Here is a 20,993-nt window from a genome sequence, read left to right as displayed (position 1 = left end):
AGACGAATTTGAATTTTTCTCTCTTGTAAAAAAACGTATTGACATAAAAATGATTTTCCACTTTAAAATATAACGCATTCATAATAATTATGAAAGCAATAATTAGCTGTTGCGTATAGATATGCATAACAACTGACGAATAAAATAGAAATACAGGATAGTAATAAGGATTAAATTAACTTTCTTCTGTTATATCTTTGGGAAAATCTATCATTTGTCCCGCCTACGCGGTAATAAACGCGACAGAGGCCGGGTGATTTAATGCACTTCGGTGAAAGGGAGCGGCGGCCTGTCCGACGGCTCTACTGCAACTCGCTATTAGATGAATGCTTGTTCAATTCCTGCCGCCTACTCCGAAGGTCTCAGGTGATCACTTCACGATATACGATGTTTAGCAAATGCAGACCGACCGATTGATTTAAGAGTGGCACCGCAGTGAAAGGCCCAGCATGTTACTAATGCAACTGGCTTGTTTATCAACGTATTGACGTCTTACATTAATTATGCGCACGTGTCCACTCTATCTAAGTATATACCATTACGTTCGAATCAATAAAATAATGACGTCGAGGAAAAGTTAATAGAATTTTTTGTATGTATTTTATTAGATTTTTTCCAATTTTACGCATTTGATGATGATGATTATCCGTTTGATTCGGTCAGAAGTTACTGTTATTTAAAAGAGGGGATAAAATTTTGATGGAATATCATTGCTATGTTTTCCAGATACCTTACAGCTGTGTAAATAGTTTGTGAATGAATATCGTCATCAATTTTGAATGCAATAACACACAATAAAAACAAAGTATTACAGTAGACTTTTCATAAAGTACTATAGTAACTATGTTGACGTACGAAATTACACCGCCTGCCTGTCTACCGACGGCAACTTGTTCAGCCCTGCCATTGGCCGGCAGGGATCGTACGACGCGACGCTGGAATGCAACATCGTTTCAATAGAAATCTGCGTGAACGTCGACAAAAACTAACACTTCTAACGAGTTTCTCAATTCCAATGCCAATTTTGGCTAGTCGAGTCAGACGGGAACGTGCCCAGTTTCTCCATAAAGCCAGTTTTTATACACGAGCGGCACTACACGTCGATTCGGACGGTCCACAATTTGGTTTTTCTGAACGGGAATTTTAACGGCCTCGCTTGTCACAACTCTTAATATTCTAAAGTTGTAATGGAACGGAAATAATAACTCCATTTTTGCGGTACATACGGATGACGAAGGTTCAAATAAAGAGGCTATTGTTCTATACTAAAATTTGATACGAATATTTCAGTCTTTTATGTTTTATCAATAGAAAAATGCATAAAATAATAACTTTTAACTCAAAATCAAAATATGCTTTATTCAAGTAGGCTTTTACAAGCACTTTTGAATTATCATTTTTCAAAATTATATTAATTGAAGCTAACACAATTTAATTTGAATATATAACGGTTATTTTTTTATTTATGTGACTGGTAATAAATGTTATATATTCTATGTACCAATTTTATGTAACTATAATAAGTCTTATATCGAAACGTATATGTTGATTATGTAAGTAAATATCTAATAATATGCATTCAAATTGTTACAAATTTAAAAACACGCAATAGCATATGATAGCCTCGAAACTCTTTACGGTAGTTTAGCGGTCAATAACTTAAATTTGGTCGTAAGCGTTCCGATCTAACAAAGCAAAAACTGTGTCACTTCGCTCGCAACGTTGATCAATACAATGTACAATGTCTTGTATGCAGCATGCACCATCTCGTCACAGTACAGTACACATATACGTCACGCAGGAACCGTAGTACCTAACAATTAAATAGTACATTTGATTTGACTTATCCCTCGCCATTGTCCATTCGAATAACTTCTCTGTAATTATTCGTGACACAAGTTTCATTGTTCGAGTTTTATTATCGTGTCCGAGTCTGTTATGAAACTTAATGAAAAATTACGATAAGAGGAAATATTCATCTTAAAATCGTGTTAAGAAACAGTAAATGATGTATCTATTGTTTTCACACAAACGACCTATTTACAAAGTTGTGTATTAATTTTGATTGGCGGTTAAGCCTTCCAGCGCGTCCGATCTTAATTCCGTTGACCTTCACGAAACACCGATCGTATAGAATGGCGATTCGTACCAAAACTTGCACGTAAAATGCGAAAATATACATTAAGAACGTTTTTATTTTATTATCCTAGTGGTTTTATTTTTCTCATTGTCAATGGTGCGACGGCCTCAACATTGAATGTGGCTTGCAACATGTTATTTAATTAAAACCTTTTTCGAATCGTACCTAACTAAAAATATAGGTACTTTTTTATTTTTTTTATCAATACTGATAATGAATAATGCATTCTAAATAAGCCGATCACCTGACGCCTTTTATAATTATATCGTATTTACCCGCGACTCGTATACATTTTAGAGCCTTTATTTCGTAACCATCGCAACATTTTAAATAAAAGAAGTTACATTAAAACCGGTTCAGTATGTTTTGTATAATGCTTAAAACGAGCATAGATACACTCAATTTTATAATGGTATAGACAAAAGAAAATCGATTTCGAAAAATTTTAAGCATTCCAACATATTATCTCCTGTACAAGATAGCTCGATCTTTTTGACAGATGTAAATTTTTCTGATCGATATAACTTTGCACTGACGTACATATTCTTTTCTTAATTTAATGATTTTAAAAATTGTAAAAATGTTTAAAAAATTACATATAATACAAAAATCCCTAAAGATTCAAGCGTTATCCGAAAATTTTAAGACTTTTTCTATTATATATTATTGCTTCAAAGTAAAATTTAAATAGAAACACTGATATTTTCAGTAGATATGATATTTACAGTGATAGACGCTTGTACAATATTACTTCGGTCGGACGGTAGGGACGCGAATAATAGGCAGTAACTACTACAAATATCGATTACAAAAATCCTTATTAAAGATCATTGTTAAGTTATTGTTACGAATGGAGGTCCTTTTGGTTAGGGTCTAGCTGATATACCTAACTCTTTTTAGAAAAATAAGTTAAAAAAATATTGAATTCTAATTTAAATTACGCATTCCATCGTTCCATCGACTGTTATATATATTATATTTTCTGTTTCTCATCACTAGCCCGTCTGTCAAAAAGATCAAGCTAACTTGAACAGGGTATATAGTTAAATATTTGTAAATGTACGTGTGACGTTATTATTGACACTGGTGTGTAATAAATTCATGCAAAATATTTCCTGAATGTTGTCGTCTATTTTATTATTAGTATATAGCACGAAAAATGTTTTCTATCTTTAAAAAGTACCAAATTTAATTGTAAATATATTTCTTATATTATGTTGTATATTTCGATTTTTGTTAAAAGTGTGCATGAAATTATTAACTCTTTGGTCAAATCAAATAAAACTCGCTTCCAGTTACACACTTCCGTCCCATTTTCACGAAATAACCCTCACATATTGCAGGAAAGCGTGATAGAAGATGTTACACATCAACAAATTTTAACAATATTTAATACACCTTCAATTTCATTAATCCACTCTCTTTTTCTTTTTAAGACATAATTATTTACTTAATTTTACTGCGGATCGATATTAATGTTAATTAAATTATGGATGTATTATGCAATTGTGCCTCGTATCGTTGGTGGATAATCATATCGGTAATTAAAAAACAATATTCATTTAGGTTGAGGTAGAATCGGTAAATGTAAATATATAAATAGAAATAATAAGGAATAATCTTTAACGTTTATTAAAATTACTTTTAAAAATATATATAACAAGCGAGTACAAGTGGCACATCTTAAAAGAAGGTCATGGGTCTAAATCCTGGGAAGCACAAATTGACGTTTCATAAAGGAATCTAGTTAGAATATATATAATTCATCTTGTATTTGGCTATGTTGGAAAACAATGTAAGGAAGCTTATATGTGTCGGGTGTAATTCTGCCACATGTTCATTGTACATATATTTAATAACACTTTAAATTGTTGTTTCTTTTTTTTATTTAAGATGTATATTGTGTCTTGTATATGTCATGTTTACCTATGAGTATGGCAATATTTACGTATACTGTTCATTTCTAATTATTAATGTTTGTTGGTAATGCTAAATAAATAAACCCAAAATCAAACTCTGCCTAAGTTAGTTTGTCATTTTATTTATAAATACAAATCAATCGAAAATATTATAAATATTTTTTAAATTAACCTTATGCTTGCATCGTAGAAATAAAAATAATTTTAATGTTAATTCCCTGACCAAAATACTCCGATTATGAATAAGGAAATGCTTCTGAACACTATTCAATGCTTAAAACAAATGTGAGCGGATTTTAAAACAGACATAACCTCATCGAAACTGAAATTGAGGAAGTTTCTAAGAATCCAATTAAGACTCGGCTTGCATTTGTTTTAAAAGGAAGGAGGAATTGTTAAATGTCAATGAAGATGCCCGGTGCAACCGAATTTTAATAAATTAAACATTAATAATATACGTTTCAATTCTCCATGACGTGAATGTATTTCTCGGAACGAAGATCGAGAATCTTTAAAAGCCTTTAGTCTAAGATAATATCTAATAATCTTAGCTTTAAAATGTGTACATAGTACTTACTCTTACTTTCCACGTTCAAGTTATTCGCAAACAAAGAGATTTCTTCATTCGATTTTATAAATACCTATAATATTAATAATGTTACCCAGTACGGGGTTATGGCCGTGGAGTGAACATAAATCGGCGAGAAAGTAAAAAAATGTTTGGAAACCTGCATGTGTCTAATTTCAAAGACATTCTGCCACATAAGTATTAACCCACATTTGTAGAATTTAGTTCCAAATCTTCTTCTCAAAGAGAAACGAGGCCTTCGACCAGCAGTGGCACATGAATAGGCTGTTTTTTTATTTTTTTTAAGCGCTAACACGATTTTTTATCATTATATTTATTCGATAAAACTTCAGCAAATAAACCAAAAAAAACACGCTTAACAAACGGAAACGGAAACGTGAGAAACTTGTCTACTTATATATTTTCATACTTTATTAAATAAGACTAATAATACATGCAATTATATCACTCTATTAAATATATTTTGATATATAAAATGTATTAGAAATTCACAATTAACGAAGCGAAACAAAACGAAAGTCGAAAAAAAAAGCAAACACTCACGAAATGGCGCGGGTACGAGTCTGAAATAATTAAAAAAAAAAAAGTATATAATTAAGACTTCTTGCATATTTGATAGAATGTTATTGCGATAATTAAAAATTATTACTCTTTTCAACAGTATTCGTGATACCACAACGATGGGTTATGGCGATCATGGGATTCCTCGCAGTCGCGAACGCGTACACGATGCGGGTTTGCCTCAACATTGCGATAACACAGATGGTGAGACGGCACGCACCTACACCGGCTTACGAGGACGGTTCCTGCCCTGGTGACCTGGATGAAGTTATCGCCGATCCCACAGTTAGTACCTTTTAAAACCTAATCTATCTATAGTTATCTAGTATAGATTGTTTGATTTTCACTTCTGTACCAAATCGGTTAAAATGTTATCGTTAATAAATAAATTCCATTACGGTAAAACACAATAATAATTCACCAATTTGTTACGTATGATATCACCAATTTATTTCGTATGAAATAACAATTTTAAAACGGTGTCAGATTGGAAAAGATTATAGTTTTGGACATTTCATTTATATGTGTTTAAATAGGTTTTGTTAAGTAACTTTTTGTATTGAAAGTATTTAACACGACTGCCCCAGAATGTGTAGTCTTTTAATTGTATGTATTTATGTATATTTATTTGGCACAATTTGAATTCTTAGTCAGTTAACATATCGATTGATGAATTATTTTGTACAATACACTAAAATACTTCGTAATCATATAAGTATCTATTTCTTTTGTTAATTGATCAAAGATTGACGAAAGACTCCAATCAAATTGCATTTTTATCTATCCCGCTGTAGACTAATAGATTCGTTGTTTTTTGGCATATGAAGTATCGTTTGTTGTATATAAGTTTATATGGAAGTGCTTAGAGTTGACGTGTCAAGAAAATCAAAGTAGTTTTCAAGACACAAAAAGTCATTAAATACTCGACAGTATTATCTATCTATCTATAATTCATCTTTTTTGTCTCGTATATAAGGGTTAAAAGCGTAATATGTAAGACTACAATTCAAAATTTATTATTGACTATTTTAATATTTTAATAGTTCAATTTAAAGTAGAACTTTATGTTTATATTTAAACTCGAAATAAGTATTTATCCCACGGTCCACTGGAATGTTGGTACATTAAAAGTCGTTATCCAGTTTGGATGTTCTTTAACGTGTGAGCTATATGACCTATAAATGTATTTTTTCTTAGATACTTTAAACCGTCAATATTAACTAGGAAGCGGTGATACAAATTCGTGTGTGAACAAAATGTGTTATTTACATATACATAAATGTATGTAGGTAGATTTATTAGAACGATGAGTACCTATTTTAATTTAAAATTATCATGGTTAAAATCCTGTAAACTTTCATTTAGTAATATTTGTCTTTCTGCAAATTTATACGATAAAAGTATTTCATTAATTCACAATTGAAATGATACATATTTGTTTTGGATGTAAATTATATTGATGGAGTCTCTAGAAAATAATCAAGCAACATATTAAAATTCGGTGACACATCAAATTTGGCGAGAACTTATTTACCGTTTTATATTATTATTAATAAATCATTTAACTTTACCATACTTAAATTAGATTATATTTTCGGTATTAGAAGTCGATGTTTAACGGAAAGTTTACACTAGATTAATAATAATATGATTCAAAAATGGAAGCCGCGGTTAGACCATGGCCCACTAAACTCGAATGTGACTAATCCTTAACGTAGGTAACAAAAACGAACATTGCTAACTCGATCTTCCATTACAAAGTAATTAATTTCAAAACCGCTAAATTAACAACGATCTTTTACGCTTCTGACTGAGTTTTGATTAAGTTTTCAAATTTAAAAAAAAACAGTGGAAATAATTACAAGTATTAAGATTGGAAAATTCGAATACCTAATAACTATTAACCGGCTTACCGTTGAATATCAATTGATTTATTCGTTTATATATCTATTTTTTAATTTGAAAAATATATTAAAATTATTTTTTATGTTAACTTGGTGTTATAACATTAAAAACTAGATATGTTACGTTTATGTTTGCGTTACTTTATAGGGAATTATTATATTTCAGGAAATAAGCGGATACAACTGGGATGAGGAGACTCAAGGCATTATCCTCAGTGCCTTCTATTACGGGTATATAGTAACACACTTACCTGGAGGTATGCTCGCTGAGAGGTTCGGCGGAAAATACTCACTCGGCTTTGGTGTTCTGAGTACAGCTGTATTCACGTTGCTAACTCCTTGGGCAGTGAACATGGGGGGCGCTACAGGGCTTATTATTTTAAGGGTTCTGGAGGGACTTGGCGAGGTATATAATTATTAACATTTATAAAAAATCCCTCATTGAAATAAAAATACGTCATTACCTGAAATTTATATTTTTTATAAACATTGCCTTTTAGGGTACAACATTTCCAGCGTTAAACGCGATGTTAGCTCGATGGGCCCCGGTCTCTGAGAGAGGACGAATGGGTTCATTGGTATTTGGAGGAGCGCAAATCGGCAACATTGCAGGAACATATTTCTCAGGATTGGTCATCAAAGAGACCGGCGAATGGCAATCAGTTTTTTATCTTTTCGGTAGCATTGGTATACTCTGGTTCATTTTATGGGTAGGTTTTTGATATAATATATGTATTTTTAATGAAATGAAATGCAAGTTCTTGGGAAATAAAAATAACCTTTTTTTATTGTTATTTCAGGCACTATTATGCTATAACGACCCAGAATCGCACCCTTACATTTCTGACAAAGAAAAAAAATATCTCGAAGAAGCTCTAGGCAGGCATCAGAACACTCAACCTTCTGCAATTCCTTGGAAACCCATTTTCATGTCCGTCCCACTCTGGGCTCTGGTTTGTGCACAGGTATGTTTCATATACTTATTCATTTTAACAATATAGGTTTTCTTGTTTAAAATTATGATGCGCTTACAATACTATTTCAAAATATTTGTTCATCGAGAAATTAATATCATTTTAATGAAAATATTTCTATGACATAGCCTTTTTGGACGATTCTGTATAACATAGAAGATAAAAGATAAAAAAAATACTTAAATATATATCATATATACTTAGCGTTAATATAGCAAATGTGTAAAATTATAATCATCCGAGCAAATTAATTATATTATAATGTATATCAAGGAATAAAATGAAAGCGTATTAAATAACATTTCAAAATAATTGCGGATCATAAATAGTCTTAAGTTTATTTTGGTGTAGATTTATCCTTGATAATTTCATCAATCGAAATTATTGAAATATTTTTTAAGCTGAGAATACACGATCTGATGATAAAAAGATAAGGAAATTCAATTTCAGTTATTTTAGTTATATTTGTGTATTGAACCATGAACGCTGTCAATAAATAACGCCTCTTGGACCTCGAACAAATAATCAATGCTACATCTATTTATAGTCACGATTCCTTGAATCAAATTTATTTGAGCAATAAAATATCCGTGGAAATTTTACCACATTGAGGTAAATATTTATTTTGTCGCAGATCGGCCACGACTACGGATATTTCACAATGGTGACAGATCTTCCAAAGTACATGACTGGAGTATTAAAATTCGATATTCACCGGACCGGAACGCTCGCCGCTCTGCCGTACGCGGTTATGTGGATTAGTTCCATTTTATTCGGATGGATGTGCGACAAAATAGTTAAACGACAATGGCTGACTGTGACAAACGCAAGAAAGACCTTTACAACCATAGGTAAGGAAAACTATTTGCAGTTGCTCTTTTTTATTGTTGTCATATAAAATAGATTTGTTACACAAAAATACTTTAATATTCCATAATAGAAGAAAATTCTATTTCCATCCCAATAAATATAATCAATCCTAATATCGTCTGATATAAGGACGGTAATTTTCACGCGTAAGAAGATATAAAATGAATTAATAATATGGAAAAATGACACTTTATCTTATTCAAATTAAACACTAAAATGCACGAAAATCCTATTGGTTGTAGATTTGATTCAGCCTTGGCCATGCCTCGTAGTCAGAGGTGCGGTGTTTAAAGTGAAAGCCCCGATTATATCACTGAGCCTGACTTTGAATGGGAGATGGGGTTACGGTCTGAACTTCACTGACTCATAAATAACGCTTTCGCAATCTATAGATTCCTGAATTCCCTTTTCCGGTCGTTTTACGCCATTATATTAATCACGGTGGTGTTGAACACCCATATGGCACAAATTACTTCATACCAGGTGGCCCATTTGCTCATGACTCTTCCGAATTTGTATTGTTCATTCGGAATCAATAGTGTAACAATTTTATATCAAAATTTGTATAAATAGCATACATTTATGTTAGTGTATTCAATAATAATGTCGAAAGATGCGGTTTATTGATTATACATCACATCTCAATTCGAATGGATTATTTAAGCATTAGCAAAGCTTTGCATATACATCGCAATATATAATTAAGATCCGCGAGGGCACGAAGAATACTAATCGTTGTCGCTTGAGAAAGCGTGTCATAATACTTAAGTTGGCGTATTGTGATGTGTTCCGGCAGATTGAGCTAATTGACACTGCAAGGTCGATAATTAGAATGCACGTTGGTTACATGCAGTAAAAGTGAAATGTGGTTTGGTATTGCAAGATACTCGTGTTATACTTAGATATTAAAAGATCGTACATGGATCTAAAGCAGGTTATAATTAGGTAATCATTTTGGAAATACCAAATTTGTAAATTCGTATGACGGTTTTGACACATTAACCCATAAAATTACGGACATTCAAAACCAATCGATGCTTACATAAAAGCTCAATTAAACTATAATTCAAATGATTTTGTTATTTAATTGTGATACACCAGGAAAATAGTTTTAAGTTTTAAGTTCTAACATTGTTTACGAGCAATTATTAATGAATCTCATTTGTAAATATATAATCTATCGTTTTTATTTCAGCTTCCGTCGGTCCAGGTATATGCATGATCTTAGCCTCGTACTCTGGATGCAATACCGAAACTGTGGTGATACTATTCACGGCATCTATGGGTCTTATGGGTGCCTTCTATCCAGGAATGAAAGTTAATGCATTAGACTTGAGCAGTAACTACGCGGGAACTATCATGGCTATCGTTAATGGTATTGGAGCTATAACTGGTATCATCGCGCCATATTTAGTGGGACTATTAACACCTGATGTAAGTAAACAGGTCTTACACAAATTCTTTATTTTATCTTCAAATATTACTCCTTCTCCAAGTTTTTAACTGTTTTATATTAAATTGGATGCAATTTTCTCTTTTGACCAGACATTTTAAAAATACTTTCATAATAATACTGTTGATGTTGTTCAAACTAATTGTGAATAATTTTGCAGAGTACTTTAACTCAGTGGCGATTGGTATTTTGGATAACGCTTGCGGTCTTTATCGTGACAAACTTGGTGTTTGTTGCTTGGGCCTCTGGGGACGAGCAGTGGTGGAACTCATCATCCCAAGACGCGAAAAAACAAGAAGTTGAAGCAGCAACAAACCAATCAACAAACAGTGAAGTAAAATTGTAAAATATATATAATGTCGATCCAGATGCCATTATTGGAAAAACAGGGTTGACGATTGGTCGTGAAACGATCGATGGTAGAGGCTATTGATCATATCGATATTGAATCGATTCAAATGTCAATGGAAGTACAATCGATTAGATCAACTCTTCCTTTAAAAAAGTTAACGAAGAAAACTATCTTGTCAAAAGTATTAAAAAAAATTGGTAGAACGTGTCGAAGATTTCCAAACGTAGGAAAAAAAAATGACGTGCCAAATGAAGTACAAAACTTAAATAATTTTGATATTGGCGTTTCCTTTATCCACAGCCTGTGCTTTGTGATAATAATAGAATATTAGATATAGTTTAATCTATTGATATGATTGGATGTATTGGTTATGAGAACATTATATAATAAGTTATTACGTTATGTATTAAGTTAATATACAACTTACAACTGATTTCTTCATCTAAAAATGATTCGATTTCTTTTAAAGAATTGGTGATATCTATTATCATCCAAACCGACTTTATTAAATCCATTCTTGATCATAAGTCATGTTAAATTGGAACAATAGATTAACCGTAGTTATTAAGTAACGAATTAAAGAAGTATTGTTGGTGATTGGAGGATAATTACACAAATCTTCATGACAAGATCGTGACTAAACGTGCCTTGATACATTTATATGGTTAGATGTCCAATCAAAAACTGTATAAAAGATAAATTTTAATATAGCGACACTGACAATAAACATTTACTCATAGAAAATAAAGCTAGAGCATTTTTTTAAATAAATTTTGCCATATGAAAAAAAAATCGATAACTACACTAGTTTTTAGTCACGACGTACAAATTTAATTTGCATTTCGAAGTCAAATTATGCTGGTATATATCCCAGCGCAAATTTCTAGAAACCTGAGTGAATGTTTACCTATATTTATTGAGCTGTTACGAAAGGGCACGATCGAATCTTAAATATTTTGTTCACTTAGAATTTTATTGTGGAAATTGAATGAAAGGCTGTGAACAGACTATGATTAAGTATTGGTTAAAGTTTGACAATGTGCAATTGTGCCATTCGATAGAAGTTTATGTGTGAATATAATAATTTTAATACTAAATCGTTATAAGTCTGTCATGCAAGCTATTTATGAGTATATCTGAGATATTAGGTTACTCTTTTGTACAATAACAATATTAATATTAATTGTTAAATAAAAATGACAAATAATATTGAGTTTGGTTTTCATTGAATAATTTCCTTTGTGTATAAATATAAATTGTATTTGAAAAAAACCTTTATAAAATAAATAAAAAAGAACGTTTATCGTCCGTCGACGTAACAAAGAGAAAATAAAACTAAAAATAAATCAAACACAAATCACCAAATACATAAATCTATAAAAAAAAAAAATGTTTTTATTGTGTCTCCACAGATACACTGTTCGTACCGTTGTTATATGTTACTTATAATTTTATTTTTTAATGTGCCTACATTTTTTATTGCCAGGTAGCATCATAATCTAAATTAAAGAATAACAAACAAAAAAGATGTCTATGGAAATTTTCACAAATAAATCATGACTTTTTACAGGGGGTGTAATCACGTAACAGAAAATTTATGTTTTTAGAGGTCATTAATTGGGTGAAACAAACATATTTGTATCCTTTTAAGACATAATATACATCGTTACAAATACAATGATTATTAATTTAATCTTATTTAGATGGCATATATTTATAAAATATAAAATAATAAGGAATAGTAATTTTAAACTAGAGAAAAGTAATATTACATGTTGAAACATTGATATTAATAAACTCGCTATTCCAATCCAAGGTGTACATATAAACAAACCTTAGATTTATATATCCTGCGGTTTGCTAAAAAAATCTTGATTAGTATATCATTATTTATAATTCAACATTTTCCACATAATTACTTACACCTTTTTCATATATAGTTCCACATTTTTATATTACATTCAACTTTACTGACGTTCAAAATGTAAATTTTTCGCGAACAAATAATTAATACCATAGATTATACTAGAGCTTAACCAATGATATTGCTCCAAATCAATGTCAAAGTTGTTTTTTATCTTGACTCCTTCTGTGGTTGGAATAGAATACACGTTAACAATTCATCAAATAAATAAGATATAATTATAGTATTCATTTACGAAATACTTATCTATAAATTTACATTGAGGCATACATTTCAAGTTCTATGCTCGTGAACACTTCTAAAATCTTAGTTAAACACTGTAGCGGCCAATTATAACAAATGATTTAAAAACAGTTATTTATATATTTACTTTACATAACTATAATACAGACAAAATATAAGTGTAAATAAGATTGCATATAAAGCTCCTTCGGTAACCGTTCAAGGTATTATGAAACAGTATGATGATATGAAGTTATTACGAATCCATAAAGAATACCATAGATAGAATGTGTATGTATTGCACACACATAATTTTTTTTTTAGTAACACAACTCTGTTTTTTTCCATAATTCATCCGTACATATCGATGGAGTACGCCTGTCGGTCACAATTTTCTAATAATATTGAAAGGTTACCTAAACAGTTTATTCTACAATCTTCTCCGGGGCTTGCACATTTAGTGATGTACACGCACGCCTCCCCTTTCGTATCGTCAAAACAGATCCATGACGGATGACGGTGAGCTGGTATTGCAGAGATCCGTCCTCTGGTTGAGGATACGTAGAGCTTCGTTAGGTGGTATGTGCATGATGCCTTGGTCGTTGAGTGATATCACTGCTTCGTCTGGCTGCTTAACTATTTCAGTGCGAATACGACGTGCGTCACCGTAATCCATGTTGAGGAGTTTGCATGCATCGTTGAGCCTAATGGGAATAAATTTATATTTTTATTTTATAAAGGAATGGCAAACGAATACATGGATTGCAATGGTGAAAAAGAGTAACTACTGAGCTGCCTGCCGGTTATTCTCGATAGAATTTACTTACCGAATCTGTGTTGGGTTTAAATTTAATTCAACGCTGTAACATGACCATTCAAATGTGCTTTTATAAGTCTTTACTTGAATAAAGAATATTTTGTTGTTGATAGCAAACTTATCGAATCGATTTCATAAACAATTTTCACCTTAAATCTTATTCTTGAATGCGATTTGACACACCTGATTCCGTCATTACCCGTCTGGGATGCGTCTCAAAGCATTATCTACTTACTTCGGGAGTAGATTCAGTTGTGATGCATTTTTATTTGGTGGCGCGAAAGCAGGCACGAGGTTTCTCTGTACGTCGTGAGTGAACTGTAGACTTCCGCCTGTGTTAAACCAACTCTCCAGGACCACCTCCTATTAATGTGTGTTAATAAACAAATGTTTGTTAAGTTGAATAAGTTAAAAATATAACCTAGATTATTTTTTGCTTCAATTGCATTTTTATAACCAAACAATGTGATGGGTCAAATAATTTTGACAAAAAAGGCGAGAAACAAACTCACCACAAACAAAAATCCGCCATATTTTATTACATTCAATGCAAGGGACTCGACATGATTCAATTGGATAGGGGTTCGCCAACGACAATGATATGTCTTCGAGCGACATATAATCGTCGTTAACATTAAGGTAGGCAAAGAGTATCGAGAGCTCGTATCCGGTGTCGTTAAACAAATAATAACAAATAGTGAGCGGCGCGGGCGTCGCACTCGCCTCGTAGACGTGGTCGTCGACGCGCGCGGCGAGGTGCGCGCGCAGGTGCGCGGCGAGCGGCGGCGCCAGCACGAGCTGCGCGCTGGCCACGCGCGCGCACAGCGCCGCCAGCGGCCCGCACAGCGCGCCCGACACCGACAGCGCGCGCTCCTCCATCGTCAGCATGGCGTGCCATCTGCGGGCATACCCAGTCTCTGACCACCGCCCCACCGTCCCACCGTCCACTGTGGACGGTGGGTGTGGAGATGGTTGATGTCTAATTAAATTAAATGTCTAATGAAATGTAATTTATGCAGTATCATTTATTTAATTCTTTATTTGGTAATGAGGCTTCACCCGCGCGGAATTTTAAAAAATTACCTGGCACACAAAACGTTATCCCCTCGAGGGGTGAATTAAAAAAATTGCCTATGAATGTCCGTCCTCGATTCAAACTATCTCCATACCAAATTTAATTTGAATTGGTTCAGTTGTTTAAGCGTGAAGAGGTAACAAACACAGTTTTATTCACTTTCGCATTTGTGATATGTATAGGCTTGAATAATAAGAAATGTTAACAAGATTTATTTAAATATATACTATATTGTCCCGTACTATATTTATTAATTGTTTAATTTAACCTATCACTTAAACTGCCACCTAAATAGCTTAGGTTGGCCTCTTATAGCATATCACTCACTTTTGCTTCTTGTAATGTCGGATGGTGGCCTTGAACTCGAGCAGGATGTGTTCAGCGAGTGCGGCGACACCCGCATCCCTGAGGTGTGCGAGAAGGGCGGGCGCGTCTCCGAACACTCCGGCTTCTTCCAAGTCTTCGTCTACTAGAGGTTCTGCTACGGCTAGATTAGTAATAGGTGAAGTCTGTAACAATTACAAATTCAAAACAATTTTTATAAATACCAACTATAAATATGTATTTAAAGCAGACAAAGGTCGCCATCGCCCGTAGCTACACAGATATAATTCAGATATAAGTCATTGATCTTTGGAAATAAGATGTTATGTTTATTGTGTCTGTAATTACACCGGCTCACTCATCCTTTAAACCAGAACACCACAACACTAAGTACTAACGGTAAAATATGTATGATAAGTAGGTAACTGTACATACGGACTTATATGAAATTATAACAAAGTAGGATATAAATGTTTCTAGCATCAAAATGTGTGTGTGAAATGCTTTTTTACGTGTCTCGTTTTCCAGCAGCTTGATTCGGTGGGATTGATTTTGTGAAAAGGGACGGAAGTGTGTATCTGACCAATGAGCGCTGGCGGTGCTTGGTTGGGCGACAGATAGTAACAACTCATTTTCCAAACGGATATAATGTTATTTTTGCCAACCAAACCAAGGTGAGATGTCAGATGCTAAACATCATATACGACTACTGTATGACTCGCTTGATTATATTTTAAATATTATTAATTTGGTAGTTAAATGTTTATGAAATATAGGACATTATTTTATACTTACAATATCATACTGACTCGTCTCAAGCATAGAGTTCCTTCTAATCACTTCATTCAGAGCCAACTTCTTAGCTCGTTCCTCTACATCATTCAAAGTCATATTTTCGTCAACTTCTTCTTCTAGAAAGTATAATAAAAAAGAAATATTACTTTTATGAATATTACAAATGACAGATATGTTGTGCCTGTGACTGTAATTTGATTATCACCATTTTCTATTAATTACCTTCTTGTTTTGTGTTATCCTCGTCAGTGTCTTCTTCATCATCGTCTGAACTAGTTGAGGACTCGCTCTCGTCGTCCCTGTGCTGCTGCTGCGTGAAGTGTTGGAACTGGTGTCTGTAGTAGTGCAGTTGCAGATAATGCTGTAAATATCTTATTTCTTACTAATGTTATAAATGCGAAAAATTGTATAGATGCTGTTTGTCACTAAATTATGCTAGAACAGCTGAACGGATTGATATTTTAGTAGGTCAATAGATGGATTATAGTCTGCAATAGCACTCAGATTCAGCACTTTTTATTCCTAACTACTGCAACACCCCACCCTTCACACGCGGGCGAAGCTACGGGCGGTAACTGGAGTTACAGTAGAACTAAGGGCAGATAAACTACCGTAAAAGTTCGTGTAACTCTTACCCTTTTTTCAAGTAGCAGGAATCGTTTTTGTTCTATGCTATTGTTATTTAAGTTTAAAGGTGAAATTTTGAAGCACTTCACGGATGGAATTGATTTCTCTGAAATCAAGGTAAGAGAACTCTTACCAGACAGTGGGCCCACTGTAAGAGCACAGTCCGGGTGTGGTGCGCCGTGTTGATGATAGCTATCAGTGGATGCAGACCCGTCACGAGGAACGACTCGGTCTTCAGCGCGGCGGCAGCTGCACTTAGCAGTTGCGTCAGACGTACACGCCATTCTTCAATCAATTCCAATTGGAGCTCTAGGAATTGCAATCTGCAAAAATGTTGAGTATTGAAAAAAAAAGATTATTACTGAGGCCTTAAAAAGTACATTTAATAATTAATAGTGAAAAATGCAGTAGTTTGAAATTTAAATTTTACTAAATGTTTTCTGATTCCCACTATAAATCTGAAGTAAAAAGTTAATTATAATCATAAGCTAATAGTTTCATTATAATCATAATTAATAAATAGAGTAAATATCTTAATGTTGGCCTGGACCTCCTTCCTGTTTAGATCGTAAGTGTTCATCGGTGCTGTAACAAATATTAACCATTCCCACATCACACCAATGCGCCACCAACGTTGGGAGTTAAGATTGTGTCAGCTCCTATATCTAACGAGGGGCTGGTATCTACTCAGACGGATTCGCACAAAGCACTACCACCGAGTAAACAATATCCAAGTGTCAACCCACCGGTGGCCAGGCTGCGGCAGGATGGCGTATCGGTCCTCGATGGTCTTGAGCAGCGACACGAACCAGTCGGCGCCGCGCGGCACCCACAGCAGCGCGCCCACCGCCGCGCCCGCGCCGCCCGCCACCGGCTCGATCCACTGCTCGCTGTCGAGCGTCTCGTCCATCTTCGCCAGGGCGTCTGTAAATTACTTTTAGCATCAGTTGTTCACTTTATTAAGGAGTTGTGTGTAATGTTTGCATGGAATTAAGTTATCATTTACGGATTCATTATTATAACTTTTCATTCATTCATTAATTCCTTCTCAGAATAAATTATCTTCTGAATGTTGTCATTAATGTACCAGTACTTCGCTTCGTAAAAGTGTCATTTGGTGACGACAATGTCCTAACCTACTCTAGCCAAAGAGCTTATTCAAACTGGTACTAGCTAGCTGCACAGAATTATAGCATACAAGTTTGTGTGCAAACACAGTTGCACTGGCAATCGATCCACAGTCGCGAGAGTTCATGCACACGACCAAAGGTTTTTCGTGCTTTCCGAGACACGGAAGTGAAAACAATAAAAATATCTTAACAGTAAAATTCAATAACTTTTTACTGGCCCCACCTAAATATTGATTCCAGGACCTCGAAATCAATAGCCTTTTATAACTAGCGTCTCTTATTATTTTATTTTATTAGCATTGAGATAGTTTCTTTATACTAAATCTAAATATATATTACTTACATTTCTTTTCAACAGATAACCATCTTACAAAAGTTTCGGCTTTGGTCAACACAGATAAAACATTGTTAATCTCATTGTCGGTTATAGTCATCAATTCTTTGTGAAAACCTAAAGTCTCGTCCACAGCATGCGCAAATGCTGCATCCACATCAACTATCTCTCCTTTAGAGCTTTGTGTATGATAAATTGCTAAAACTGTGTGTAGTCTTTCAGCTGCCAGAGCTATCAACCCTGCATTAAATTCTTCCTAAAATATAATCTTTTAAATTAGGTTACAGATAATTTATTATTGAACATTTAGCTAACACATTATTAAGGGATGTTGGGGCTGCGCAGTAACCAGCAAATTTATTTAGGGTTTTTATGATTAAACTGAACTCTGCATACATTTAAATAGAGTAGTAAATAAATGTATAGAATGTAATAAATTGTTGTAATAATGGAAAATATCATAGAAGTAATGGCTTTACATACTTTGAGTCTTGGGATTGTAAACTGCCAACTTCCGAATAAATTAAATAGTTAATCAGGAATAACAACATATTATCATCTGAAAGTACTCACCACAGCATTAACATTCAGTATCTCTAGTTTATCAGCAATGGGTTGCACATTATTCATTACAAAATTCTGATGATCTTTTATCCATGTCAGAGTCTGAGTGAGGAACCATTCAGGCCTATCAATTCTGGCTGTCTGTCGTGATCCAGTGAAATGGAATGTAAATCGTTTTTTTAAAGGTTTTAACAGAACCTTCACAGGCAAACAGGGGTCTTGGTCTAAATTGAAAAAAAAAATACTATCAGAAAAACAATAACAAAAAAGTAAAATTTTTAAAAGGTACAAATAACCTCACCTTTTGTGAAATCCCCAGAAACAGCTTCAGCAACCATATCCTTTGGTTCTCGTATCAGAAATAGATACCTTGTAAGATTACTAAATTTATTCAAAACTTCTTTTGGGACCTGGGAATGTTCTGATGCTGAGGTGAATGGCCATTTCAGTGTCTTAAGTATATCTTCATAATGTCTAAAAATAAAACTTCTATAGATTTTGACACAATAAATGTAATAATTTATTCTAAAAAAAGGAATGTACTTTGCATGTAATAAATTGATAATCATTTTATTATTTACCATAACATAACACACAGTATAAAATAATGGAACTTTATGAATAATTTTATATCATAATTTAACTTAATTATTTTTAACAATACACATATTTTTTTTTATGATATGCTCACACCTTAAAATGTACCAAAGTTAATTTTAAGCTCACAATTATTCTACTTATGACAATGTTACTATTATTGTAACAAAGAGTATACATATAAGAAATATATAGTTACAGTTACTATGTATAATTAACTATATTTAGTTAATAATATAATATGCAACATCTGTTCATTTTTTAATTCTTAAATAGTATATTTACCTTATAAGGTTATCTTTCAAGACATTATGCCAGTAATGCGTGTATTCTTTGACATATGTATTCCAATGAGTATTTTGGTAGCGATTGCACATGTTCTTAACCTCTCCATAGAGTGATACCAACTGTTCATCGTCTTTGCAGTATTTCATTTGGTTGCTGTGAATAGAAATTATTATTAAAAAAGTTGTTTATATTGTATAATAACAAAATTTCTTTTTTCCTAATGACCCACTATTGATAAAATTATAAAGAGTTAAAATTGAATCATATTTGATGAGACTAATTTGCTAGTACCATATTTTGAATTTTTTTTTTAATGACATATGTTGACCATAGCTTGTTCATTTTAAAACAAAGTATCACTCAGGTTTATACTAAAAATGTTGTGTTTCCCATGATTAGTTAAATTCTATTAAATTATACTCACAAAATAATGTTTAAAATTAAGGCAGTAATTGTAGAGACTATTTTACACCACATTATTAAACTATAGTGTCTAAACTATATTGTGGTATAATTTCAACTTTATTACCTTAGTTCTTCAACTCTAGCATATGATTGGAAATATACTAATACTTCCTCCAGTCTATGTATGGCAGAAAACCTTTTGTCAAGCTCTGTCATTAAAGGTTGCGTTTTTGTCATATAAGTCTCAACTTTTTTGACCATCACTGCCATCTTTTCTCTTATTTTTTCTATTTGCTTTGAGTTAAGTTCAGCCTTTTTGATAGCAGAAGTTAGTTTCGTTGGGACCACATCGCTCGCAGCATGTAACTAATGTAAGTTAAATAATTATAATTAATAAAACATGTGACAATCAACATAAAATAAAATGGTCCAGTAAGATATTAATATAAAATTACTTACGCAGTTTTCAAGATGTTTTCTTTTATCCAATAAATCACTTTGTATTTCAGCAACATTATCTAAGTTAATATCGTTACCTATTTTAATATTCAGATTATTTATTATGTCCTTTTTTATTTCGTCGTTCAAAGTAAAATCCATCTTGATGGAATGAGTGAAAATACTGCAATAAAATTTCACAATTATCATTTGAATACACGAAACTCTTTTACCGTATTTATTAAATTTTTAGCATCCATACTTACAATAATAAATTAAAACAAAAACATTATACACGAATATCTCGGTGCTTGTGATTAATGATTATCATTAATCAATATTGTGTCAACTTGTCAAGCGAGATACGTTGCTATTACGGAGTAATCTCACAGATTAAAGAAAATCATACGATACATGGATAAAATAAATTACACAATGATACGTACATAATTTGTACTGTATGACTTCGCTCGAGTGGAATTAAAATATTAAGTAGGTATATTTATTTTATAATGGTATATATTACAGTTCAGCCATTTTGTATAAAATGTTTTCAAAGTATATGTACAAAGCTTCTTCGTTTATCGGTCTTTCCATTAGCTAAAACCACATCAAAATCCATTGAGTGGTTTAAAAGTTAGAAGAAGGTAGAACATAACATTACATTAAACTCATTAAAGAAGCGATTACA

The 20,993-nt window shown here is 32.8% G+C and overlaps 2 protein-coding genes across 2 annotated transcripts in view; one reads left to right on the top strand and one right to left on the bottom strand.

Moving 5' to 3' along the window:
* Positions 1-11,971, top strand: part of LOC113395097 (putative inorganic phosphate cotransporter) — a 39,663-nt gene extending 27,692 nt beyond the window's left edge. Inside the window, exons 2-8 of the mRNA XM_064215756.1 lie at positions 5,310-5,494; positions 7,280-7,519; positions 7,614-7,823; positions 7,914-8,078; positions 8,722-8,938; positions 10,153-10,391; positions 10,571-11,971. Of these exons, the coding sequence (XP_064071826.1) occupies positions 5,310-5,494; positions 7,280-7,519; positions 7,614-7,823; positions 7,914-8,078; positions 8,722-8,938; positions 10,153-10,391; positions 10,571-10,756 (1,442 nt within the window). The 3' untranslated portion in view covers positions 10,757-11,971. The remainder of the gene's footprint in view (positions 1-5,309; positions 5,495-7,279; positions 7,520-7,613; positions 7,824-7,913; positions 8,079-8,721; positions 8,939-10,152; positions 10,392-10,570) is intronic.
* LOC113395096 (RAD50-interacting protein 1) lies at positions 10,540-20,662 on the bottom strand. Its single transcript, XM_026632655.2, has 15 exons — positions 20,569-20,662; positions 20,324-20,486; positions 19,989-20,230; positions 19,457-19,612; positions 18,876-19,048; positions 18,584-18,798; positions 18,020-18,266; positions 17,293-17,470; positions 16,680-16,869; positions 16,142-16,280; positions 15,920-16,035; positions 15,128-15,309; positions 14,449-14,623; positions 13,961-14,088; positions 10,540-13,612 (listed from the first exon to the last, which is right to left on the bottom strand). Exons 2-15 carry the CDS (start codon positions 20,462-20,464, stop codon positions 13,402-13,404), a joined length of 2,493 nt encoding a protein of 830 aa, XP_026488440.2. The 5' UTR covers positions 20,465-20,486; positions 20,569-20,662; the 3' UTR covers positions 10,540-13,401.
* Between the last annotated feature and the right edge of the window lie 331 nt (positions 20,663-20,993).

This window comes from Vanessa tameamea, chromosome 9, assembly GCF_037043105.1.
Source record: "Vanessa tameamea isolate UH-Manoa-2023 chromosome 9, ilVanTame1 primary haplotype, whole genome shotgun sequence".
Lineage (NCBI taxonomy): Eukaryota > Metazoa > Arthropoda > Insecta > Lepidoptera > Nymphalidae > Vanessa > Vanessa tameamea.
This window is presented reverse-complemented; position numbering and strand designations above follow the sequence as displayed.

What these genes read in the sequence shown, in the direction of transcription:
- LOC113395096 (XM_026632655.2), bottom strand. Translation starts at nt 20,464, where the DNA reads ATGGATTTTACTTTGAACGACGAAATAAAAAAGGACATAATAAATAAT. An exon ending in GCTAGAGTTGAAGAACTAAG is followed by an intron (nt 19,613 to 19,988) that starts GTAATAAAGTTG and finishes TTCTATTCACAG; the next exon opens with CAACCAAATGAAATACTGCA. An exon ending in CAACTGAATCTACTCCCGAA is followed by an intron (nt 13,613 to 13,960) that starts GTAAGTAGATAA and finishes TATTCCCATTAG; the next exon opens with GCTCAACGATGCATGCAAAC.